At 44.9% G+C, this 26534-nt stretch overlaps 3 protein-coding genes across 7 annotated transcripts in view; 2 read left to right on the forward strand and 1 right to left on the reverse strand.

Annotated features, from left to right (window-relative positions):
- Positions 1-7613, forward strand: part of PRPSAP1 (phosphoribosyl pyrophosphate synthetase associated protein 1) — a 37246-nt gene extending 29633 nt beyond the window's left edge. For all 5 annotated transcript variants that reach the window (XM_075277400.1, XM_075277399.1, XM_075277402.1 and 2 more), the window contains one exon: positions 1814-7613. In XM_075277400.1, coding sequence (XP_075133501.1) covers positions 1814-1972 — 159 coding nt within the window. In that variant the 3' untranslated portion in view covers positions 1973-7613. The remainder of the gene's footprint in view (positions 1-1813) is intronic.
- Positions 1-26534, reverse strand: part of UBALD2 (UBA like domain containing 2) — a 77871-nt gene that overhangs the window by 16252 nt on the left and 35085 nt on the right. The window lies entirely within an intron of this gene.
- On the forward strand, positions 9282-26322 carry LOC142210083 (uncharacterized). The gene is made up of 12 exons (XM_075279113.1): positions 9282-9465; positions 14676-14780; positions 15483-15581; positions 17007-17069; positions 18109-18550; positions 20533-20621; positions 21126-21205; positions 21956-22067; positions 23119-23241; positions 23814-23864; positions 24272-24436; positions 26180-26322. The coding sequence occupies exons 1-12, from the start codon at positions 9283-9285 to the stop codon at positions 26303-26305; spliced, it is 1638 nt and encodes a 545-aa protein (XP_075135214.1). The 5' UTR covers position 9282; the 3' UTR covers positions 26306-26322.

Raw genomic sequence — 26534 nt, forward strand, 5'->3', positions numbered from 1 at the left:
TGGCTGAAATTTCACACATACCTGCAATGGCACCCGGATTAGAACATAGGTTATTTAAAATCCCGGTAAAGGACCGGGCATCTCGACTGCGAGAACCGAAATTAGGTTTGGTTTAGGCTAAAGGACCTGAGATGATGTCATCTTGAGCCAATGTCTGATAGGGTCACGGTATGATGTGGACTGAGATATAGAGGGAGAAGCCGGGTGCCGAGAGAACTGAATAACATGGCGTCTCATGTGCGGGCCGGAGAGAAGCACACATGCAGCCTTGCTATTGCTGGTATGACGCATCGATCGGGTGAACAGTTTCAATGAGTACTCTGGAACAGGGGGAAACTGGGGCAAAGTTCGGCCGCATGCCTTTCGACATTTCAGCCACAACCGGGGGTGGACACAGCAGTAGATAGGCACATTCAGTGATGTAGCCAAGCATGCACACCATGGCCCCACATGTACACGAGGCACATGGGGGGCCGGCCGGGGGGCGAGCTAGGTGCCTGCGATGAAGAGGGGGGTCTGGGGGCGCAGGGGGGGAAGCGGCATGGGGGAATGGGTACTGGGGGCAGAGGCAAGGGAGGGCTGCGGCACGGGGAGCCTAGGGGCAGAGGCGCAGGGGAGAAGGGGGGGGGGGCGAGGCAAGCGGTAGGTAGGGGGGGGGGCCAAAGTAGCAAGCGGGGGGGTGCATGGGGATGGCGAGGGGGCGCACGCCGCAGATCATACACACCAGCACTTGGCTAACTATATGCGGCTTAGCGCCAACACCAACCCGCAGACAAAGTCACTGGCAGATGCTAGTGGGTTATAAAACAGACCACCGGCAAGCCGTCCTCTGTCCAGTTTCCCCGGGGTTTAAGATGGAAACTCCAGGGCGAACAGCAGCAGTAGTGTGAACCCCCTTATCTGACTGACTTGACAGAGATATGATAGAAATAACTCATTTCAGTCTGGATACTAATTCCTGTTACCCCAGCTCTATAGTGCTAATGTCTCTCTGCTTTGCAGAGCTCTCCTCTTCTTCCCACTTCCCCTCTCCATAAACTTCTATTTTACAGATTTGAACACTGGCAGGAGGCAGCAAATAAGTGAAAAAAATGGCATTTGGTGTTAATAAACTTTGTAATATAGTTTCTTTGTAACATTAGTTGACATGATGTTGTGGCTACGATGACTAAAGTCATTGTGTTACCATAGCCACATATTTTAAAGAGAACCTTTCACCACCAGTTCCAGTTCTTAGCATCTGCTGCTTCACTGATTCCAGCACAGTTGGATTTCTTTCTTTCATCCCTCACAGTTCCTGAGCAATTGATGCAGTCAGTTTTGGTTCCTGATATACTATTTACTTTGTTCTCCGATTAAATAGACATGCATGCTTGACTAATCCAAGAGTGCATGTTTATAATGGCATCAGCTGAGACTGCTGTTTCAAGTGTAAGGTCAGGTTTATAATGCAGCCTTAGGATTGTCCATCAGTATCTGATAGGTAGAGGTCTAACTTCCACCACCTACAGTCAGCTGAATCAGAGTCATATATTTGGTTGTGGCTATGTCTGGTATTGCAGCTCAAGTGATTGGGACTGAACTGCAGTACCAGGCACAGCCACTACCGAATATATGGCGCTGTGCTTGGTAAACAATGAAGAGGACATGGTGCTTGCTTGAGTATTGATCATGTGTTGATCCCCCTGATCATTAATGGCAAAACCATCAGTATTTTAGTCCAGAAAAACCCCTTTACTGACTTGAAAACACTACGTCATGTACAAACACCAACTCTTCACACTTTTCTTATGTCTACTCTGTCCTTTCATAGGTTGTGGTGACAAACACCGTCCCCCATGAAGTGCAGAAACTACAGTGCTCCAAGATCAAGACGGTGGACATCAGTCTGATTCTATCCGAAGCGATCCGTCGGATCCACAATGGAGAGTCCATGTCCTACTTATTCCGCAACATTGCAATGGACGACTGATGGGGTCTACGGACTCAATACGTGCCAGTCACAAGTGGGCAAAGCTCGACGTGCAGAAAAGGGTAGACATCGATTGAGGAATCCCGTCCTTTTTTGCATTCACACTACAGGCACTGCCACTTTACAGTTGGGGATGAGAAGGGGATACACCTGGATTGGGGTTTGGAAGGATTTCTAGCTTGAGTTGTGAATTTCCCTTCAGTCCATGAAGAACTGGATATATTAATCTTTTAGTTTTTTTCTTGGATGCAGATCTTCTGAGCCTTTAAACAAGAGAGATGGTGTTATCATGGCACCAAACCGAAGCCGCATTAACCTTGGTGCCACAATAGGCATTGCTGAGCAATATAGAGCGGCACCACAGACTGTGGACACTACAGTGTATACGCTTATACTACACAGATACACGCTGCTCAGCACACCCATAAATAAGCCGGGGCTGCGGCTGGCAAAGTTGATTCAGGATGGCATTGCCCTATGCTGGGCAGCGAGGCTGAGAGTGACTACAGCCGTATCCTTACTGACAGTGTGAGCATGCACGTGATACAGTCATGCATTTATTTACCTGGTTTGTGTGTATACCATATAAAATCTATGGAGTGCATCTACTTACACAAACATGCATGAATATATAGCTAAAAAACGAAAAAATAGTGTAAATATGCAAGTGACTAAACACAAAGCCTGCAAATCTTTCATTGACCATGCTGTTATATCATCAAGAGTCATTGCCAGGGGTATTAGGTGGGGGGGGCTTTTAATCGATGATCTATGCTTAGGACCCCCAGCTATAGGCAGACTGAAGGTCCGCAGGCCTGCTACAGTCATACCATGTGTACTGCCCCTCACCGTGGGGTCCCATTAGTCCTGGGAATAGGCCATCAGTTACTAGTCCTTGCGGCCCCATGCACACAGAGGATTTTCTGGTCTGTACATTGACTGGATTTCTCAGTCTACATCTATAATATAATGTTAGGAATCCCTGCCTCACTGCGGCTTTATTTTCCTATATTATCTGGCATCCCCTATATATAGCCCAGGTGAGGCAGCGACTCCTAGCATCATGGATCAATATTATACATCGCGTCTAGGTCTCTGGCGGTGAAATCCGGCCAATGATGAACCGTTCATATTCTTCTATGTGCATTGGGCCTGAACACCCTCCAAAGCAAAAACCTCTATCTGCATAGAATAGTCTATTGGACTACGCTAGTCTATACAGCAAAAACAAGATATATCAACATAGACTAGCCCCTCACGGGCCAATGGGACACTCTGTTGGCTTCTACATGGGAATAGGCGCCTATGGATATATTGGATGTATATGTCAGAAGCTTTCTTGGCATCTGTAAACTCAGTGTGAAGACACGGTCACTCTTGTCCTCTTGGCTGTATGTAGTCCCCATTCACTGAAATCAGGCTGCAATACCTGACACAGCCAATTGACAAGAGTGGCACTGTTTCCTTAAAGGGGTTGTCCCAAGAATCAAGGGTATTGGAAACTGATGACTCGCAAGGTCATCTGTATGTGATCAATGGGGATCTGATATTTGGACCATATGATCTGGCTGCAGGCATTATTGCTTTTTATACAGCTGGAAGCAATTTGGCTCCTTTTCCAGTGAATGGGAGCAGAGTTGCAGTGCAGTGTGCCGCTCTGTAGTGGTTACGCCGGGCGTCTGCAACTCTGCGCCCATGCACTTGGTGTATGGTTGGAAGTGGCTTTGCTTCTAACCATGTATACAAGCCCCATCAACCAGATCACCTAATTGATATAGGGTCAGGGTGTCGGACCCCCACCAATCAGATACTGTGGTTACCCCATCAGTATCCAATACCCTTGAATCTTAGACAACCCCTTTTAAAGGATATCTTTAAAGGATGTCCTAAGTTTTCATCAGTGGGGGTCCTGGCGCTGAGACCCCCACTGATCACTGAAATGAAGCGGTAGAATCTGTACACTACAAACAGGAACGCAGCACTCAGCTGAACTATTGCGCTCCTTTTTGTAAACTCAGAAGACCTGGAGCACTCTAGAAAAGCTAGAGCGCCCCCTATTGGAGCTGTTATGTTCCTTGTCACCCACTTCGGCCATTAAGAAACTTTCTACCAATATGACGGGATGGTTTTCTGTGCTCTGTAAATGTATACTGAGGCGCATATACAAATGTATATACAACCTGTGTGTAACTACAGTATATAGATCTATTTTCACACTGTATATACTCCTTTACCCGCAAGGCATTGCTTGAATTCTACAAGGCATGTGTCTCTGTAGGTGAACCGTCCTGATTTCATTCCCGTCAGATGCCCCTCCGTCTCGTCCATGTAGGGGGGAGATCTGGGCAATAATCTACAGGGCTATGCTATTCACAGTGGTGTTTTCTGTACATTGTATATAGTTTACAGTAACCTGTAGGCTTGTCGAGCTCGGACAGGGTAAATCTGTTTACTAGGTATTTACCTACTGTACGTAGGGCCCCGCTCGGGGCGGTTTTACAAATTGATGTACTGTATTGTACTAAGTTTGTGGGGGTTTTTTTTAATGTTTTATTTTTTCCTTCTTTCATTAACATGCAATAATATTATCTTCCGGACAATATTTTAGGTTTACTTTTTTTTTCCTGATTTTAACAGGGTTGAAAAATCTGAATTCACTTTAGTGTTTAGTATCTCGGGTTATGTTCTAGCTGATTTGGGTTGTTGCGGTGATGTGGAAGTTGATATGACATCATTCTCTTACCTATGTTGTCATGTGTTCTCTAAGGCTGTGTTCACGTTTGCGTCGGATCGGAGACACCTGACGGACCCTATTATCATTAAAGGGCTCCGTTGGTGTCCGCTGTTTTATTCTGGCCAATAGACACCCCGATGTCAGCGTGAACATGGATGCTACAGATTTTTAATACGATTTTTTTTCTGTATTTGGAACGCAAGCAGTATTGTTCACACTATCCCTGGGAGATGTTGGCACAATTCAGAAACGGCGCCACTCTTGTCCATGGACAGTGTTCAGTATTGCAGCTCAGCCACAAAAAGAAAAAGTGTGTATATATAATATGATATAATCCAGGCAACATCTTCGAGGCCAACTGCACGGAAATTACGGCCTAGCAAATAGAGTCCTTATATCGGCCATATTTCCTAGACTGGACTCGCAGTATCTTAGTTATCTACCTCGCTGCCGGACTACTGACCCATGGTGATTCTGGTGCGGGGTAGTCGTCCTAAAGTGAGGCATGATAGATAAATAAGACACTATCAGTCCGGGTCTCCAGACAGAGCACGGTCCAGGAAATATGGCCGATGCACAGACTGCATTGTCCAGACCGCTGTGCATGTGGCAGCATTAGGATATGTTCACAGGTTTCTATCTTGAGCCACATCAAATCCTATTGCCGTCTGCATCCCATATATGAAAGGGATTTCTGCAACACCATTCAAGGCAATGAACGGTGTTGGAAAGCAAATCTGCAAGAATAAATAGCAGGCTACCTATTTCTGTGGATTCTGCTTGGATCAGCCTTATTGAGTGTGGATAATCCGTATGCGGGCTACAAAGTCACAGCATACACCAAAATCTACACATTCGATTTCTGCCGTGGATTTTGTAAAATGTGAAAATCTGACAGGTGTGAACATACCCTAATATGGCCATGTAGATTACATAGTTGTCGGACATGCCAGATTTCATCCCACTAGTGAATAGTGCGACACCCTTTCTGTGCATTATATAGGTGTCCTATACTTTGTACAGGTATGACTGTTAGGTAGGAACACCAGGATTCCCAGGGCAGTATAGGGTTACAAAAAAAATCTGCACACAAGCCAAGTAGAAATTCATTTTTAGAAATTGGATTTTAGATCTGCACTATGTTGTTTTTACGTTGCCGATTTTCACCACGGATTTTGCTCTTTGCAAAGCATAGGGTGAAATCCACTAGAAAATCTGCATGTAAAAATGTGCATTTTGCCACCAGATTTCTCTTCATAATCTATAGACAATTATGAGCCCTATGAACATATCCTTAGGTCCCATACACACACCTCAGTCTGACGTAGGACCGAGTTTGCAATAGAATGATGTCGTATGACACCCTGAGTGCCATCTGAGTGTATACGATGATGTGATAACCTCTATGGGGATTCCAATACATTCTGTTCCAATGACACGATGCAGGATAGTACATGCTCTATAATCATCTGTATCAGGACAGAATGGATTGGAAGACCTCATAGAGGTGATCACATCGCCGTATACACTTGGATATCACTCCAAGTATCATCTAATTGCTGATAAATCTGCCCCACATCAGATGCTCACTGGGTCATGTGCATGGGCTCCAAATTTGGAACTTACCAGGTAATCTTTCTCACATGAGGTCAGAGGTTGCGCTTGCGCCCTGACTCTGCCATGTAAACTTGGCACATGGTAGTTGGGGAGACCCTGTAATGGATTTTTCCATTGGCCCCTGAAAGCTTGAAGAAAATTATGTGGCAAATTTTGCATTGTTGCGTGCAGATTGTATTACACCCCTGCTTGTGACTTAGCTGCTTGCAATGTCTGTTTTTAGCAGGAGATAACAGAATAGTGGTTTTTGTTCCTAGACAGGCAAGAAGTGCTGCAGTGTAAAGCATGGGGAGAGCAGCAACCAGAGCCCGTGACATCATTACGCATATTGATGTGTTTATGTAAATATTTGCCAATTTAGCCATTAATTGCTTCCTATTGTAATATCAGAGTAATGAACCATTTCAGTGTAATGACTACAGTGCCATCTACTGTTTATACAGGTACTACAGCTAAATATGGCAACTCGTGCATCACCTCACCCAACTAAATAAAAAGAATAAATGATTCATCTGTTGTACTTTATCAAGCCCCATCATCGCTGGTGTCTTAGCCGGTCTTCAGCGGTGCACAATTTTGTAAGGAATGGAGATTTCCTTTTTTTTACCCTAAAAAAAATTACCTAAAATTAAAGAAAAGGGTCTTTTTTTTTTTTTTTTTTTTTTTTGTTTCCTGGCAGAAACAGCATCCCTCTTGTGGCTGTGTTTGGTATTGCAGCACCGCCCTATTTTTATTTCGATAAGGCTGACCTGCAGTACCCGACACAGCCACTAAACAAGAGTGGCGCTGTTTTTATTTACCTAAACAGCCAGCTAAACTAGAGTGGCAATAGCGCTATGATGGTCACACATGGCAGTAATTCTTATGAATCTAAGCAATAGCCATAAGATTCTTCGAATCGCAAACCAATTTTTTTTGCAAGGATGAAAGTAATGCTGCATCTAGGCTGTGGCATTCATATAGGAATGCTTATGTACTGGCCAGTTGGGGGCGCTGTGGTGGTAGGAGCTGGGTTTTAGTAATGCGAGACTGGCACTGCTTTTTGCCCTAGAAGCAAATGACCCCAAAACATGGGTGACAGCTGCCGCTGAAGACATGGCCAAAGACGGACGCTGATGGGCCGGCCACCTGCAGCCATGTAGAAGGCAGTCTATAGTCAGCAGGAGGAGGGAGGGGAGACGAGAGGCTCGGAAATCCGACCATGATGGGAATGGTTGTGGGTGAATTTACATCTTACTGTAGAACAAATGGCAATGTGAAATTTATTTTAATAAATAACTTGATGTGTGACTACGTGTAATGTGCCGTCATTTCTGGGATCAGTACTGTGTATGTAGTATGTGCATATCCTAATATTATAAATGGAACATTTGGATGTTTGTTCCTCAATCGCACAGAAACGGCGGAACGGATTTGGATGAAATTTGGCACATAGATAGTTTGTAACCTTGGTTAACACATAGGCTACTTTGTATGCCGATAAATGACACGGCTCCACAACTGTTATGAATTTATGTTCATATACTACCGTATATTATACTGCTCTTGGCAGTGCACTGTCAGCTTTGCCGGTATGTGGCCGGGTGCTGTTCGTTTTGGTACCAATATCCCTTCACTGTCAAAAAAGCCGGGCCTTACAACCTAGTATTATCGCATGCGCAGTACGTTCGGCAATCTTCGCCGAACAGAGAGCATACTGCGCAGGCGTCCGACAGACGCTGAAGAGGCAAGGGGAGGACACCGAAGACCAGAGAGGCGGCGCTGCGGTGAGTTTTCGAGCTGCAATGGGGACGCCCCCATCGCTGCTCCTGCGATAGGGACGCCCCCATCGCTGCGAGAGAACTCATTAGCATACCGGTACAAACCGGTATTTTGAACGAACGGCGTGGCGGAGAACACTTCAACAGGTAAGAGACGAATAGCCCTTTTTAAAGGCTATTCCGACGTGGTAACTGGGAAAAAAAAGTGTTTTAGTGGTAGAATCCCTTTAAGCAACAAAATCTGCTATGGACATGTCTGAACATACTCCAAATCTGGAGACGCAAAGAGAGGGTGTTGTGGAAACACTTAACAAATGCCACATTTTACAATCCCTGCACTGTGGGTGAGATTTTTTTTTTGTTCCAAATTTCATCCATGCACTGCCGAAAAAGTCTGCAGCAGTCTGACCACTGGAGCGGATTATACATTTATATCATCATTGAGGAATATCTGTTGCATTTCCTGATTAAAATCTGCAACCAAAAATGCATCATTTGGTCTTGTTTTTGTTTTTTCATTATTATTATTCCTTCTTCCACACACACACTGTTTATAATATGAGGCCAAGTTTTCTGGGACAGTGACATGTTAATAACGCAGTGGGAGGGGCTGACTACAGACTACACGCGCGGAAAGAAAGTAGTGAGAGTGTGGAAAATTAGCCAATCAGCAGAACAGAGGAGGCGAAACCACGCCCCTTCCCTACTACTCCTAAACTAAGTGCGCAGCCATCGCTTACTTTACGCAGGCTGACGAACATAAGCATATAGTTACCCGCCATAGGGCTCTGTATATGGAGGCATTTACTAAAGACATTAGACGGGCTCACATCGTCGGCACTCACGTTAGGGTTTATACGAGCCACATTAGTCAGCTGCAGTACTGCTTCACTTCCATCACCCAGCTGCAGGGGGCGCCATACACTGTAGAAGTCCTAGGTAGGTGTGGCTTCTTGATAGAAACTGAGAATCCAGATGAGGCAAGTCTCAGACAGAGGATGGAGAGGACTGGGATGGAGGCAGAGGGGATGTCTCTCCATGACTTAGCCAATTTGGCCATTGGGACACCAGAGTTGGGGTCAGTAAATTTCACAGCTCTGCACAGTCTCCTTCATGCCATCATCAGGCACTTACACATCCAGGATGTTGGGTTGCAGTTGTCTGGGAGCACCTGTGGGTCCCCTCCATCAGGGGGCAGAATGGAGCACAGGATCCTGCACCTAGAGAAGCAGCTGGAGGCTCTGGACAGTTTTCCCTCTGGATTAGATCTCATGGAGAGGAGCAAGTCTGGACATCAGGGGGGCAGCAGCAGTGTGGAGGACATGTGGCAGATGATGAAGATGAAGAGGAGGCTGGAGTTGAATGAGGAAGGAGTATGTAAGGTAAAGAATAGCCCTCATCACCTCCCTAATAGGTCCTGGAGTGTCTGTATATCATCTCTATGGAGTCACCACTGTGATTGTCCAGGTCTCTTATGTAGCAGATCTGTTTGTACGATGCAGCACAGTAGCGGCATTGTCATATAGTCACCAGTAACACTACATCCTCCCCCTCCTCGCATGTCGTTCTCCATAGGGATTAGTGACTCCTCTATACAACCCTGGAGCTCAGATGTAACATAGCAGTGTAATACTTAGGCTATGTTCACACTTAAACCAGGTGTCTGTCCGTCTGATATTACCAGATGAGAAAAGTGCTGCAAGACCAATTTTTTCATCCAGCGATTTCAGTTAAAAGAAAAGGACCCCATTATAGTCAATGGGGTCCCTCAGTATCCATTTGGTCAGTCCTTAGTCGTCAGACGGACTGGTTTTCCATCTTCCTAGTGTAGATGTGAAGGCAGCATTCCCATATTGATCCAAATGTGGATCTCTCTCCATTCTGTATCCCAACATTGATCGGCGCAGACATTGCAACGTCATCACCTGAGGATCGGAGACAGATTGGGAAACTAAACCCTCACATGTAAATGTAGCACTTGGCGCTTGGGCACCTGACGTAAAGATTTAAGATCAATATTGTATCAGATAATGTTATGACTTTGTGACAAGGGACATAACACAAATGTGACAGTCACAGAAATTCCAAACCTGCTGAATGTTTAGTCATAAATGCCTTCTCCAGAATAAACCTCAATGCAAGAGACATGTATGTGACACATCTGTGAATTTGTCTGCCAAATTCTACCTCCAGAATAGTTGCGTGACTACACATTGCAGACAAATCACACATATTTTTTGGTGGCCCTACTACAATGTCACCAGCCCTAGCTCTGCTCTAGAGCAACGGTGCTCAGGACTCGCGAGCTATATCTGGAGTTGTGAAAAGTGGCTCTAAAACAGTTGTGTTCTTATGGTGATTCTCTAGAGCCGGCGTGCTTTATGGTGCTTGGAAATAGATGTGATCTGCTTTATGGCGATGCTCTAGAGCAGGGGTCCCCAACCACTGGACCGGGCCGTTGGGTGTTTTTTTTGCCGGTCCGCAGGGTGACGGGCTGGCCTCAGTGTTAGCTGGATACTTCGCGCTAGGCCACGTTGCTATGTTAATGTGTAAACTATCAGCTGCTAAGGACGCCGCGTTACCCAATAGTTTACACGTTATTATAACAATGTGGCCGAGCGCAAAGTATCCAGTCTCGGTGTCCAGTGGTTCGTCGTGTCCGCTCACATGCTCGTGTCATGTGCACTTGCCCCACAGAGCATCCCAGCTGAGAGCCGCCCATCCACATGGTGGAGCCCACCTATAACCATGCCCCCTTCTCCACCCCACCCTACTGAGCCATGGAAAACTGGTCTTACTTGAAGCCGCTCGTTAGTGCAAAAAAAGTTTGGGGACCGCTGCTCTAGAATGGGTATGATCTTGCATTGTAATGATGTTTGTGATCTTGCTTTTTGGTGATGCTCTAGAATGGTTGTAGTTATGTGCCATGGCACTTTGGAACTGTTGAGATCTTGCTTAACAACAATGTTCTAGAACAGTTGGAATTTTGTGTCGTGGGGTTCTAGTATAGTTATGATCTTGCTTTCTTGTGATGTTTAGAGCTGCTGTGATCTTGCTTTGATATGAAGTGCTAAAATAATTGTGACCTTGCTTTATATTTGCGCTCTAGAACACGTGGTTTTGCATTATGATGCTCCAGAACAATAGTGATCTTGCTTTATGTCGATGCTCTAGATCAATTGAGATTTTGCTTTATGTCGATGCTCTTCTAGATCAACCGAGATCTTGTTTTATGATGATGTTCTAGATCAGTTTAGCTCTTAGTATAGGATGATCTAGAACAGTTCTTATCTTTACCACATGATGATTCTATATTACAGTTGTTATGTGCCATGGTGCTCTAGAACATTTGTGATCTTGGTATAGGAGGATGTTCTAGAACAGTTGTGGTGGAGCTCTGTTGTAGAACATAAGTGCTTGTCTTTATTTGTACTCTAGAGCACACCTTGTCTATAGGGGTACTCTCAATATCTTGAAGGGTTATTTTTACCGTGTAGCACAGTGTATGATTATAACCCTTAGACTAGAGTGTTATATAGTGTTCAATAGGGGTCTAGAATGATCCGTTTGTCCTAAAGACCCTCAATGTGAGGAGGGGTTTTCAGCTGGTGAACAGTCCTGAATCTATTCTTCTAATAAATGTATTGGTGCGAAACAATCATAGATGTTCAGGTAATCCGGACTATTATTGGGACAACAATGGGCGGCCCATGGTGGGGGGTGAAAACAAGACACCTAGAGGCCACGTGAATATTTCTGTATACAGTGGATGGACTTGGCAGTGGTTGACCACCGATATCTTGTCATATAGAGAAATCATGAGAATCCGCGCCGTCCTCTGTTCAGGAGAAGCCGCAGTGACATGTAGTGGAGCGTTCAGCTGTATAGACTGATCCCTCATACTTCATATGTGGAATTTGCTGCTAAGAAACCAGTAGGAGTAATAAAAAAGAAGAAGTCCTGGGCACGTAGAGGAATGTCCGGGATGGAGATGTGAACCGCAGGGACACTGGGTAATAATTTACCAACCTGGTAACAGATTGTCCCCAGACCGCCACAGCTCTCATAGTGATGTGATGTGGATTTTATAAAGCAAAAGTAACAGAATGAAATTCTGAGGCAGATAAATGTACAACTAAAGTCAACAGAATAAGGCCAGGCTGCAATACCAGTGACAGCCTATTAATAAGAGTGGCGCTATTTTTGGAAGAAAGCAGCCATTTTGTTCATTCTCAAACAGTCTCTTAAAGGAACACTAAACCTAGAAATGACTGATGCCTGTACACATTTCTCCCCGCTGTTCACAGAAATTTTTTGCACGTTCTTAAAATCTTCTTAATTCTTTACTGATCTCATCCATTTTCACTTTGGGAATGTCTGATGGGGCGGGGCTTAACAATAATTGTGTCTTAGTGCAGAAGGGTAAGAGGGGGGAGGCTCCTGCTGCAGCCAGTTGTCTTACAGACAGACACAGGATGAAATGACCAGATGGAAGGGGACGTGGCTGTTCTCTTGGGACACAGACAGAGGATTTCTTAATGTTTTTCAGTTTTAATTCTAATATGAGAGATAATAGGATAAGATAAAGAAGACATTAAGGGGGAAAGGGAAAACTTTAAAGATGGTCCTGTTGCCACAACATGGCGGTTGTAGCCAACTGCATTGGATTTATCATGTCATGATCTTACTTTTGGGATCACTGATCCTTATCAAATTGATAATAAACCACTGCCAAACCCATAGCCTGTTTATTGTGGCTTTCAGTGGGATCCCTGGCCTTATAGTGGTTAGGCCACTGTGGTTCTGAACTGCATCTTCTAGGACCTTGTTCACACTATCAGGATCCAGGCATGGATTTGACTCCTTAGTCCTGAGATTACTTGTGAATGGGGTATATTATATTGCATCCAGACACAGATTCTGCACTAAAAAGCCATGGATTGGCCTCATTTTATCATAGAAGGGCAAAAAACTAGATCGCAGATTTCTAAAGCAGATTTTCTGAAAAATCCACAACGGTATTGCCAGTAAAGTGGTAACGAAGACTCATCATGCTGTACTGCGTTGTGTGCGATGTCGGGTGCTTGTATAACCTGTATATTATTACATGAATCCATTGTAATGTGATCGCCTCCACTGAAGGCATTTTCTTTCAGGACATGAAAGCTTCTCCCATGGAGATGAAGTCTCTTATTAGCAGGCGATCTAATAGAAGGTTACCCTGCCCCGGGAGAGCGCCTGTTCTGCACATGTCCTCCCCATGGACGCCGGCTTATCTGGTTACATTTATTTGTTGTTCTGTATAAGTGTATATTAAAACCTGTAACCTTCTATATTCTGCGGCATAAACCGAAGCATTTGTCTTACTATCCCACTAAGGGGCCGTTCACACGGAGGAATATGGAGCTGTGGCGAAATCCATCCGGCATCTGCCTGTCCTTGTTTTCATAAGGAAGCAATGGTGGAAGATGCTTCAGCTGATTCAGCCACCTAACCTATGGCGCGAGGCTCACAATGACTGGGCCAGTGACATCACATTTATAAGTCACATGGCGTGTTCGCAACTCAGTTCCATTCAAGTGAATGGACTAGGCTGTGATACCAAGCACAGGCGCTATACAAATATACGGTGCTGTGCTTGGCAAGTAGTAAAGAGACCACAGCGTCTCCTCATACAGCTAATTGTCTGGGGGCCTAGGTGTCGGAACCCCGCTGATCTTTAGTTTATAACCTATCCCAAGGATAGCTCGCCTATTATTTAGCCTGCAACAGCCCTTTAATAATACTCTTATCCTACTATCCTACTAATAAGTTTGTGGGTTTGTGTATTTGGATGTTTGTTCCTCAATCACGCAAAAACGGCTGCAGGGATTCGGCTCAAATTTGGAACATGCAAACTTCGGAACCTGGAAAGATACATAGGCTACATATTAAATACCCACACAACGCTACCGCAAGCTCTGAATTCGCCGTTCCGTAAGGCTAATGGAGCCAAGATGACGTCATCCGCTCTTCTTCAGCCGCTTTCCTATAGGCCCGCGGCATTGTATGGGCGACGCTGAGGATGCTGTACACGCTGTAGCACATGCCTCCTGCTGCAAGCTCAGGACCGTCTGGAGCGAGCGGCCATGCTGTAGGTGCGCGAGTACTCCCTCCGCTGTGCTGACAGTGTGCACAACTGTTTGTGCGGGCAGTGTGCGGCAAGCAAACGGACCCCATTATAGTCTATGGGGCCCATGCACTTGAACTGCACAGCGCTTGCAGTTGCGCTTGTGTTCCATCCGTAGGGGTCCTCATGTGGACTCTTACGGATGGAACACATCAGTATATGTGAACCAAGCCTTAGGCTGAGGCCCCACATTGTGGAATAGCTGCCTTATTGATGCGGTTTTTTAAGTAAAAAAGAATGGAAAATATATAGGAAGTTCTTATATTTCTACCTTCTGGACAATCCGTTCTTGGGTTTGGCTCTAAAAATCACAGAAAAATCCAACAAAAAATTATATTGTAAGACTTATATTATTAGTTTTTTCTAGAATAAGCATATATTTGGAATTTTTATTATTATTCTGCCCTTACCCTGTAATCGCAGGCTATGATGGTGCTGCAGGACATCATGCTGGAAGTCAACACCCTGAAACAGTCACAGCGAGAGGTCCAAGACCAGATACAGAAAGTGGCCGAAACTGCAGAATTGGTGAGTGGCACAAAATAATGGTAATAGCAATGTCAGTTACAGAGATTAAAGAAAGTAAGCTATTAATGGTGTTCTCTGGTGATCTGTGTGGGTCCAACACCTGGACCCCACACAGATCAGCTGTTGCAGTGGCGTCCATGTGCTTGACGTTACAGCAGTGGATCGGGAGTACATGCAGGTTGCTCCTATTCATGTAATGGGGGGGGGGGGGGGCTGCAACTGCCTGTACCCACCGCTACGGGGCTGCGACTGACTGTCGCTATAGGGGAAATGTTATATCACATGGCAGCTATTCAGATGATTGACAGATCATATAAGATATGAAAAGCTCATGTCTGGAAATAGGGTTCTCTATTTCAAAGGGGAAATTCCTCTTTGACATTCATATGGTGTCATATAGGCATAGGGTATCTTCCCGAGACAACCAATGTAAAGGGATTTTTGGCGTTACAGAGACAGATTTCTATATATTAGGGTGCCTGTCACTTGGCCGAAGATCTCCTCTCAGTTGGTGGATACAGATATAGTCAGTGAGTATGGTGGTAAGACCTTCATGCCCACCAGTCTCATGATCCTTCTATAGTTCAGTCCCATTCAAGTGAACAGGACTGGGTGCAATACCAATACTGGGTGCATGTCCTTCAGTCTTCACTGGTATCATGGAGTTTTCTTCATTGAATATTCTCTATTATCGCCTTATAGGAGACCAGGCAGCGTCTGGAGCAGAGTCACAGTGCCGCGAATACAGAATGGGATAAGCAAGCCATACAGATAGAGCTGGGATTGCTGAACACTCAGATTGTAGGTACATCGGTGGTGATACATAGTTGACGTAACATCTCAGAAATAACATGTCTGTATGGTTTGGTGATGTCACTGGTCAGCAGTAAGATAAGTTTCATGGCTCCTGTATACAATCCGGATCACCATCAGGGTAATACTAGTGGTGCGCCCATCAGAGGCCTGGAACAAGTTTTAAGACCCCTTTTCACAGCCATTTAGTCCATCAGTGAATGTAACAGAAGTCATTCGTGCCCACCAGTCTCATGATCCTTCTATAGTTCAGTCCCATTCAAGTGAACAGGACTGGGTGCAATACCAAAGACAGCCACTACGCAATGTACAGCTTCATGCCTGGTGTACAGTGAAGAAGCGATCAGCTGATTTTTGGGGCTGCCAGAAGATCTGATATAGATGACCTTTCCCAAGGATAACTTATCGATATTAAACTCTTAGAAAACCCATTTTAAGATGTTAGTGAATGGCTTGCTGATTCCATATTGGCACAAGTGCTGAGGGTAACGTATATGGCACCAGTCTCAGTTTACATCCCTTTGTGTAACCCAAATACTTTGTGGACAGACCAACCTGTAGCAATTACCTGTATTGTGTGCCGCAGGAGGATTGTGCCAGTCTGCAGACTGTAGGGGATTGCCAATAATAAACCAGGTGCCAGCCGGGGCTCAAGAGCTTAGTATGGCCCTTTCCTATATACCTATTTTTGGAGTTAAGGGAATGTTCCACTAATGATATTTACCCCCATAGACGTGAATGTAATGCTTGTACCACGGCACTATTCACATAGGGTATTCAGATCTCTTGGGCCTCCATTCCTCTGTTCACAGTGGGGGTCCTGGGGGATGTACCCCTGTGCATTCAGACACATAACCCCTATCCTGTGAATAGGGGTAAGTGTATTTATTGGCATGAGGGCCTTACACCACCTTCACCAACACCAACTTTCTCTATCCTTCAATAGGCGCTACTTCACTGATTCCGGTGCTTTTGGATTTTGTTCTCTAGCCCTCACCATTCCTGAGCAATCAGTGCTGTAAGTTTCAGTATCCAATATGCTAATTAGGCTCTCTACTGTCAGGTGGGGGGTGCCAGACTGTCTTCTCCAGCCCACCTGACAGTAGCATGTCAAATTAGCATGTTTGGGGGTTCTAACAGCACCAAAGAATGGTGGGTGCTAGAGAAATACGCCGGAATCACTAGAGGAGTTGGAGCTAGTGGAGGAGGGGAAAGATCCCCTATTAGAGACAAGACTACCTCGTTTCCAGACCTCTGTGTCAAAATAAAGGACAGATAGGACCAAGAGAAGAGTAGGCAAGGAATCTGAAGTAACAGAGCTGCGGGTAATGTGGTTGGACATAGGTCACCACTAGTTTTATGTGGTAAAGCATGCTGTTGTAACATTCCTTTCTTCTTTTTGTGTTACTGTAGAAGGAACTAGAAGAAAAGTTTGACGTCTTCCATGAGACTTTGGCAAGACGCCCAGAAACTAAGGTAAGGCGCCTGGAGATGAAAAGGACTACCTGTAGCAGATCGTAGTGCTGAATGTCACGTTGGTTTCTCCCGAGGTTTCATCATTCTCAAGGTGTAATATCAGAGTAGAACAATTGATCATTGATGTTTCCTATAGGAATAACATTTGACCAGTGCATCTTAAAGGGAGTCTGTTACCAGGGTGAGGCATATTAAACCTGCAGCACAGGTAGATAGCTCAGCCCCACTCCCCCCACAGTCTAACCATGTTTTTCCATTGCAGGATGAAGCATTTAAAGGGATCCTATCATTGAAAGTCAATTTTTTTTTACTAACACGTAGGAATAGCCTTAAGAAAGGCTATTCTTCTCCTACCTTTAGATGTTTATTCTGTGCCGCCATTCGGTAGAAATCCCAGTTTTCTTCTGTATGCAAATGAATTTTCTCGCAGCACTGGGGGCGGGCCCCAGCGCTCAAACAGCACTGGGGGCGTCCCCAATGCTGCGAGAGAACTCTCCAGCACTGCCTCCATCTTCTTCAGAAACGTCCTCTTCACGCATCTTCCGGCGGTGGCTTCAAAACTTCTAGACCTCGGGCTTAGGGCAAAGCCAACTGCGCATGTCCGCCGGCCACAAGAAAATAGCCGCTTACACAGTATCGTAAAAATAGAGTTTTAATGATAGGATCCCTATCTGGTTAGGGATTGTAAGGAGGTATTGTGACACTTTACACACATGTTGAAGACGTCCCCACGCCATTAAACTGTTGCTCCAGTCTTTTTTGCAGCAATGATGTCTCTGACTACCTCAGTAACTGAGTGCAGCAGTTTTATGGATTTCTTGGGGATGTTATAGCCGCGGTACCAGAAATTGGTGTGGATCACCGTTGCCGCCGTGGTGAAACAATAGGGCTAACCAGGTCTGCAGAGTCCATAGACATTAATCTTGTTACATAATGTATACATTAAGTAGTAGGATCATTGTCCATGTCCACTTCTTTACAATACCTATAGATATACTAGATGTACTAATGTGCAACCTTTTCTTCTTCCTGTTACCAGGTGGTCCAGACATCACGTAATTCACAACCAAGTGACTATGACATCAGTCCTATGTCCGCACCTATACCCAGTACTGAATTATCACAACCAGATGAATATATGATGGACTATTCACAAAGGACAGGTCAAGAAGATGACCCCGATTTCACTGTAGAGACCCCGCATGGTATGACGAATATATTGGAGATTGGAGAGTCAGGACAGGAGTATGAAGGAGACCTAGTCCATGCTCACCCTGGGGCCCCTCTGCCCCTGAATTCTGGCATTAACTCTTCAATGACTAGCCTGGATAGCTCTGACGCTCCTGGGTCTCCTGTAGTGACCCCTGCTCTTCCATTTGGAGCCACATCTAAGGAGCTTGCAATGCTTTATAGAAGAATGGACGCGCTGGAGAGAGACAAAGCAGATCGCACCGAACTTAGAATATTGCAGGACAATACAGGTAATGCTTGTCTATTGAATGGACCCTGTCAGCATCTGCACCAGGTCCTATGATAGCGGGGTCCCCCTTAATTGATTTAGATTGAGCGGAACAGTGACACATAATGGGTGCTATCCCACTGTCGCGGACGGCATCATTGTACTTAAAGAAAGTCTACCAATACCACGACATATCATATCATACCATACCATGCCATGAAAGTTTGTGAGTTTGGATGTTTGTGGGTTTGGATGTTTGTATGTTTGTTCCTCAATCACACAAAACCCGCTCCACCGATTTGGCTGAAATTTTCCACAAACATAGTTACTACACTGGATTGCGCAATAGGCTAATTTTCGGCACAATAGCGCACATACGTTTTTCCCAGGACCCCCACAAAACCCAAACTCACATCACTATCTCTGCAATCTCACACACTTTGGACCATAGCAAGCCACAAAATTCATATTACCCTCTACAGCAGAGGTCAGCAACCCCTGGCACACATGCCAAGAGTGGCACTCCTGCCATATTTCACTGGCACGCCAGCAGCACAGGACCTGCAAGAGTTAAATGAAGTCCGAGCGTCCCTTCAGTGCTCTGCTAGAGCTGAGACATAAGGACACTCCCCTTTGAGAGGGGTGCAGGAAACCCAGGGGGTGGAGCTTAATCGCTCAGGTCTGTGCCTGCTATAGTTGTCTGCATCCTGCAAAGGTTCCCCGAGGAGGAGAGGAAGCTGCTAGCAAAGTGAAACTGAAAAACACACAGGTACATAGGATTACTATTCTCATTAATGTCAGGCATTTGGGGTTATTAGTTTAGTGTTAGTAACTCCATGTGCCTCACATTAATAGGAATAAACCCCGTCATGTCCCTCATATTAACCCCTGCGTGCCCCATATAAAGGTTACTAATATGTGAGACATGGAAGTAATAATAAAAGACCTCAATAATGAAGATACTTAATTATTACCTCCAAGTCTCTCACATATCAGTAACTCTTACACAGGGGTTAATGTGAGGGACATGATGGGGTTAATTGCTATTAATAAGAGGCACATGGAGTTACTAAACTGTCATGCACATGGCCAGACTTTATGTTGCTTGCTCAACAGTATCCTGTGCGCAAAATAACAAATCATACAATGTCGTATATCGAAGTATATTCACTTGAAATACCTCTGTCCCAAAGACACTATGTACATTTTATACCAACACCGTATAGCAGCTGAAATTCAAATTAACTTCAACACAAAAGTCTCATGTGTTCTCAAAATTACAGAAAAAACAAGATACAAAGTTACATTTCATATCGCATACCTTATACACAGTACGAAAACCTTACCCGCGCCTGTATATACCCACTTCTACAATCACCGCAGACGAAGTCGCGGGTACCAGCTAGTAACACATATTGTGCAGTCTCACTTCTGATAAATGTAACTTTTATTTCATATGTAAATGAGCTGTTCAGTGCACTAGGGGTGGGGCCACACCCTCCAGGGCACCCCTTTTATTTTGTTAAAAGTAAGGAGGAGAAGGTCTGACTCATGTTCCTGGTATCCACAGGAAAAACACAAAATGTAATAAAGCTATCCTAGACTGTTTCTAGGTCTTTGGGTTATGAAAAAATAAATGAAACACAACAATAAAATAAATCAATAATATACTGTGTGTATGGTATATAAAATGTACAAATGAGTACAAACACATTTGTACATTTGAGGGCTGCATTTGTACATTTGATGTCACTCCATACTACACAATTGTCATACACAAGACTGTTATATGTAATTATTTATTGTGAAACCCTCTTGGAAAATATTCTGCCCTTGCAATGACCATGACGGAACAGAAACCAACCCTTACAAGCACCTAAGAAGCTCTATTGTGGCCCCTGTGCATTGCCAAATGTGCAATAGTTTCCTGCTTGCGTAAGACCCAGCTGTAATCCTTTACAGTTTAGTTCTTGTATCAAACTGACTACTGCTACTTTCTTCTAGATGACCTGGCTATGGCGCTGCAGGACTTGCAGGACAAGATGAGCAATGTGAACAGAGAGATACGAGGCCTAAGCGAAGGCCCTGATATGGTGAGACCAGTGGCGTAACTAGGAATGGCGGGGCCCCGTGGCGAGCTTCTGACATGCCCCCCCCCCCCCAACCGACACAGACGCTGAAGACCTCGACCGACCCCCTTCTCCACATTCCTGCACGCTCTATTATGTCCCTTAGTGGCCCCTGCACACAGTATTATGTCCCTTAGTGGCCCCTGCACACAGTATTATGTCCCTTAGTGGCCCGAGTATAATAGTGCTTGTGGGGCCCGCAGCGTTACTTACCGATCCCGGCCCCTGGCAGGATCGGTAAGTAAATAGAGCCTGTTACCGGCTGGAGTAACTCGGCCTGTTAAGAAAAAAAAAACGCAGCGGGCCCCTAATGTCCCGGGCCCTGGGGCAGCCGCTACCCTGCTACCTCGGTAGTTACTCCCCTGACTGCACTGATCCCACCCGTGTGCGGTCTCTTACAATGTCATCAGACCCGCACACGACTAAGCATGAAGATTTGTTGCTTTACTAATCATCTTTTTCTGTTAGTTGGGACGCCTGCAGGGAGCAACAGACCTGACTGGGACCTCGCAACGTAGTGACCAGAGAATGGGTGAAACCAACCTCAGGTAAGAGCAGAGAATGGGAGTGAAGTCAGAGTTAGGCCTCATGCACATAATCGAGAGAGGGGCGATTGTATAGCAGAATGCTCTCTGATGATACGTTAATGACATCTGAGTGCCTTCTGACCCCATTGATTTTAATGGGGGGTTTCGTTGCATTCAGATGTCACAGAGCAGGACAGGACCCATCACCAGAATGGAGAATTGGAAGCCCCCTCGGATAGCACAGTCTGGAGCCTTAGTCATACGGGTGCACATAGCATTTGTCTGATTAAACAACTGGGTGCAAGCCCGGCTGACTAAGGATGGTTGTAAGTATAGGGGTGTAGAGGTAGCAGTCCCTACTGAGCCCTGGAGGACCCAAAGCCCTCATTATACCACAGTATGACACCAGAATTAAACCTAGCAGATGGTAAAATGGCCCAGGAGCTTCTGGTTACACTTCTTAAGTTTGGCCTGGCACTGTTTTTGCCATTTTTAGTTAGAAGTGCCAAAAAAAACTACCGTTCCATGCAACTGTGAAGAAGTTCTTCCTACTTTTCCCGACACATACGCATCTTTAAAGGTGATACGTTGCTAAATCTGCCCCAATGTGCAAGAGAAGAGGCACAAAGAAAAGTGTGACCAATGACATGGGGTAGTAAAATTTTGTTATAATGATGACAGCAGGAGGATATGGAGGGAAATGTTATAGTAAAACCTCAAAATGGCTGAAATACTGTTTGTGTCCTCTAAATATCTCATACTGTTCCCAAGTGCTACCATGCAAGACATTGAACAGGAGCTAAAGGAACTGCGCAAAAGACAGAGGCAGGAGGAAGCCATGGAGCAGTCAGCGACTGATAAACCTCTATACCTACAAGGTCATGTAAGTGTATTGCAACAGGACGTCTGTAGTCACCACCGAAATAAGAAAACAACAAGACAATATAAAACAAACTAAGGGCCCCTTCACACGGCGTAAGCGCTCGGCTCATTCCAAGCCGTACACGCGAGCGCTTCTAAACACTTCCCATTCACTTCAATGGGAGCGCTCGTAAAGCCGGCTTTACGATCGTAAGGAAACACTAAGAGAGATAAACATAGTCAAGAAATATAGTCACCCTTACTGTTTGATCATATTGTGTAGAATTCCAGATGGGAACACAAGGGTTAGATTGGGTTTACACTGTGCATTTTTGTGCATAAAAAATTGTTCTCTATCAAATCCGCATGTGTTTTTCAACAATGCATGTGGTTTTTATAGAAAACCAAATGTATTTTTCAGAAAAAGTGCACTGTGTAAACCAGGGATCTCAAACAAGCGACCCATAGGCTGCCTGCAGCCCGTGGGGCTGTCATCTGTGGCCCGCAGCTTTCTCCCCAGTTCTGCCAATCCAGCTTGAAAAGATCTCCTGACCCCGTTCTAAAAATGAATTCTCTTCATTTTTCACCGTGGTCTAGCCGTGACGGGATGCCAATGCAGTGCATCATCATTCCGTCGCGGCATCCCGCTCCTGATTAGGCCCGGATGAATGGGAGTCTCCAGCCGCGGACGCCACTTCTCGCTTCTTTTGTCCTGCAACAATCTCTGCCTCCCACATTTCTCCTCCCAGGAGGAATCTGCTCCAGGTTTGGGGGCGAAATCCGACCCTAAGATATACAGGTTTCAGTTGCTACAGTCAAGCTGACTGGGACTTGGCAAATACTTACATTGGCACAGACATCAACGCACAGGAGATGACATTGGCATGCGGGATGGTCTTGCTGAAATCAGTTGCCAGAAACGGGCATAAATTATAGCTCAGTTTCTGGTGCAGGAGACATACATGGTGGTATTGTTTCTTGCCACTATAATAAAGTTAATATTTAGTCTATATTTAGGACATTTCCTGCCCTTGGTCTTTTCTTGGCGTTTCTTCTTCACTGTTCTGTTTCAGGATGGAGAACTGATAGGTAACATCCAGAAAACAATGGCGCGGCTACAGGAGGACTGTGAGCACCTGACAAGAACAACTGGGTCTTTACTGCAGGACTTAGACCAGAAACAGCGACATATTGATGTGAGAAAGCCGCGATGGCCCATTATATTCCTCTAGTTTCTCTATCATCCACTAAAGTTAAAGGGATATTCTCAGCTCAACTGGGACTCATTGTGGATCATGAGAATGAGGGTCCCATTCCCCCATCCGAATGTGCATGCACGCAACCCATCAGTGTTTTATTCCCTATCCTGAGGAAAACTTTGGCTAACCCCTTTACATAAATAGTTACATTAATATATCTCAGACATTGCTATTTGAGGTGTCTCCATGCTGGAGCTACTACATCATGTAGACTTATTGGGGGGATTTATTACTACCTCTATTTCCAACGGCCTCTTAATAAATCAGTCTCAATCCCATGTGTCAGAACAGAAATCTACACCAGATACTGACTGAGGTAGATTTCCTATAAGTCTCATTCTGGTTTTCCGCCAAGGCCCATCCTGTTCTCTGCATTCGCCTTGCCCACATGTATATCTTTGACACAAGAAAGTGCCATGCGCCATATTGACACCCATCCACATTAACAATTGATAAATTCCTCCCATCTGTTTAGTTTTACTTTACTATATTCTTCCCATTTGTTGCAGGTCCTTTACCAGAAGGTGGAGAATCTTGACAAGAACAAAGTACACAGAGAAGTCAGTGGACTGGAGACTGATATGGTGATGGTGGCCGTAGTTTCTGTAACTCTTTGTATTAACTTTAATAATGCCTGACCTTGTTTGGCAGACAGCTATTCCTCTCAAATCCACAATACACTTGCACTCTCAGTTCAGCCAAGTATGCACGTGTTCTGGATGGGAAGAAGGGAATAACCTGCCTGCTCCTGAGAATCAAAGGATCTGGTCTTGAAATTCAGCACCTCCAGCCCTGGGATCATCTATTGCAGACAGTCAATGTCCATAAACATAATATAGTTGGTCGGTCATGCAATATCAGTGGGTCCATATGACTTTGCTCTGTACTGTATGGGGGGGCTTTGCTGTCGGTTCACATGGTGACAGTTGTCTGATGCTTTACATACCTTTTTCTCTTACCTGGACAGGAGGCAGACAAGCGTACGATGGAAAGTAAAGTGAGCCACACACATTTTGGTGCCACCATAGAAGAACTGAGCAGAAATATACAGGGGGTGATGGGCAAAGTGAGCGCCCAGGAGCGAGACTGGCAGAGACTATGGGAGAAAACCAATGTGGAGATGCAGAATAAGGTGAGCCACTTTATAGAAATATTACATTCATTCTTAGCTTAGCTTCCATAGCTGTTAGATACTCAGTGTTAGAATTAAAGGGGTTCTCTAAGCACATGTAGTGATAACATATTGCTAGGATTTGGTGACTGATCAGTGGAATCTTCTGTTGCAAATCCTGGCAATTGCTTTGGCTCTAGGAAAGTGATCCACATAATCCCGTGAACACATATGAGGTGGTTCGGTACTACTCCAAGAGCACTGACAATACACCTTAGTAATGGGAGGGGGTCACAGTGGTCAGATCTTCTCTGATTGGGCATGGCAGTGTCTCATCAGTGTTTGGGCTGAGATAGTCACTTTGCAGATGTTCTGGATTCTATAATAAAAAGGGCTCTGTCCAGGGACATTGTTAGTATCTTAACAAAAATCCAGTTCCAAAGCCTAGCAGATAAGTGCCCCATTTGTAATAAGAACTAATATGCACCTCATATTTCTAGTATCCCCTAGTACTAATGCTACTCTCAGAGACCCCATTAGTCATAATGTTCCCTTAGTGTGCCCCATTAGTAATAATGCTTCCTTAGTGTCCTCAGTAGTAATAACACTTTCCATAGTAATAATGCTCCCTCATTGTGACCCATTAGTAATAGTTCTCCCTATAGTAATAATGGTCCCCCCTGAGATCCTCCAGTAGTAATAATGCCCCCATAATTCCCCCATGGTAATATGTCCCCAATAGTAATAATGCCATCATAGTAATAAGGCTCCCACAGATTTCTCCATTAGTAATAATGCCCCCATGCTAATAATGCTCCCTAAGTGTGGCCCACAAGCAGTAATTCCCCCATAATGCCCACAATAGTATTACATCTCCCAGCATACCCCCATTAATATTAATGCCCCATAGCTTTTCTCCATTAGTAGTAATGCCCACCATAGGGCCCATAAGATTAATAATGGTCTCCGGGTAACAATGCCCCCAGTAATATTACCACTCCCTCAAGTGTGCCCACAAATACAATGTACCACATAGCGATCAAAAGAAATGGAAAAGACATATTCTCCTGCTCCCGTTCCATGCTAGCTTATTCCGCTTTTTGCCCGAGCGGTCCACAGTCCCACTCAGGTGTCACACTGTCATAGGCCATAGGTATAAAATGGTGGTGAGATATAGTTATCAGTTACCTACTGTATTGCCATAATACAGGTGATTGTGAGGTCGGAGGACATTCAGGGTATTGGACAAGAAATTCGGAACCATTGCCTTCGATCTTTTGTGCTAGCGACAGCCCTGGCTCTAGCATTGCTTTAACCTTCTTTCTTGCTATACAAAAGTTCATGTGAGAACAAAGAAAAGACCTGAAGCTGGTTGAAATGTGAAATAAAGGTTATTGAGAACAAAGTCTACTACCGCACCCCCAAAAACCAAATCACGCCACTATAGTGTCAAATTCTCTGAATTCCACCGATTGATTGTCTTCAGACTCCAGGAGTGTAACTTGGGGCTCATTCCTTGAGTTCTCGCCATTTTCATGAGATTCCTGGACAACCCTTGCTTGTGGGCAGCTATGTTATAGATGTAGCAGAGCTGATCTGGTCAATCAAATATTTTGTGCATGGTTGGTTTACATGCAGCAGTCCTATGGGAAGCCATGCATTACTCACTGTGATATTGCCATTGGATTCTGGAGCAAAAATAGCCATGTGCACAATGTATTGGGCTTGATCAGTAATGTAGAAAGTACCAACTTGTTTTTACAGCTGGACCGCATGGAACTTGAGCCGCTGAAGAACATCTTGGAACAATGTTGGCGTGACCTTCGCCATCAACTGCAGGAAAATCCACCACAGTATGAGGCTGATGAGGCTGCTGGTGTCCGCAAGTAAGTGACGACCATGGGTAGACATATAATAGAGCCTTATAGATAAGTTAATCTTACATCATAGGATGATAGTCATACCTTACTGGAGCTGAGGGGAGGGGGATTGCGGGGTTCTACGGGGTGAGGTAAGTATTTATTTCAGTTCAGGTGAAAGTAAGATGGAATTTCGGATTGCAGAGGGTGACTGTGATTCTAATTTAAGAGGTATTGTGTTTGACACTTGGCTATTGGGT

The sequence above is a fragment of the Leptodactylus fuscus genome, chromosome 6 (genome assembly GCF_031893055.1).
Source record: "Leptodactylus fuscus isolate aLepFus1 chromosome 6, aLepFus1.hap2, whole genome shotgun sequence".
Taxonomy (NCBI): Eukaryota; Metazoa; Chordata; class Amphibia; order Anura; family Leptodactylidae; genus Leptodactylus; species Leptodactylus fuscus.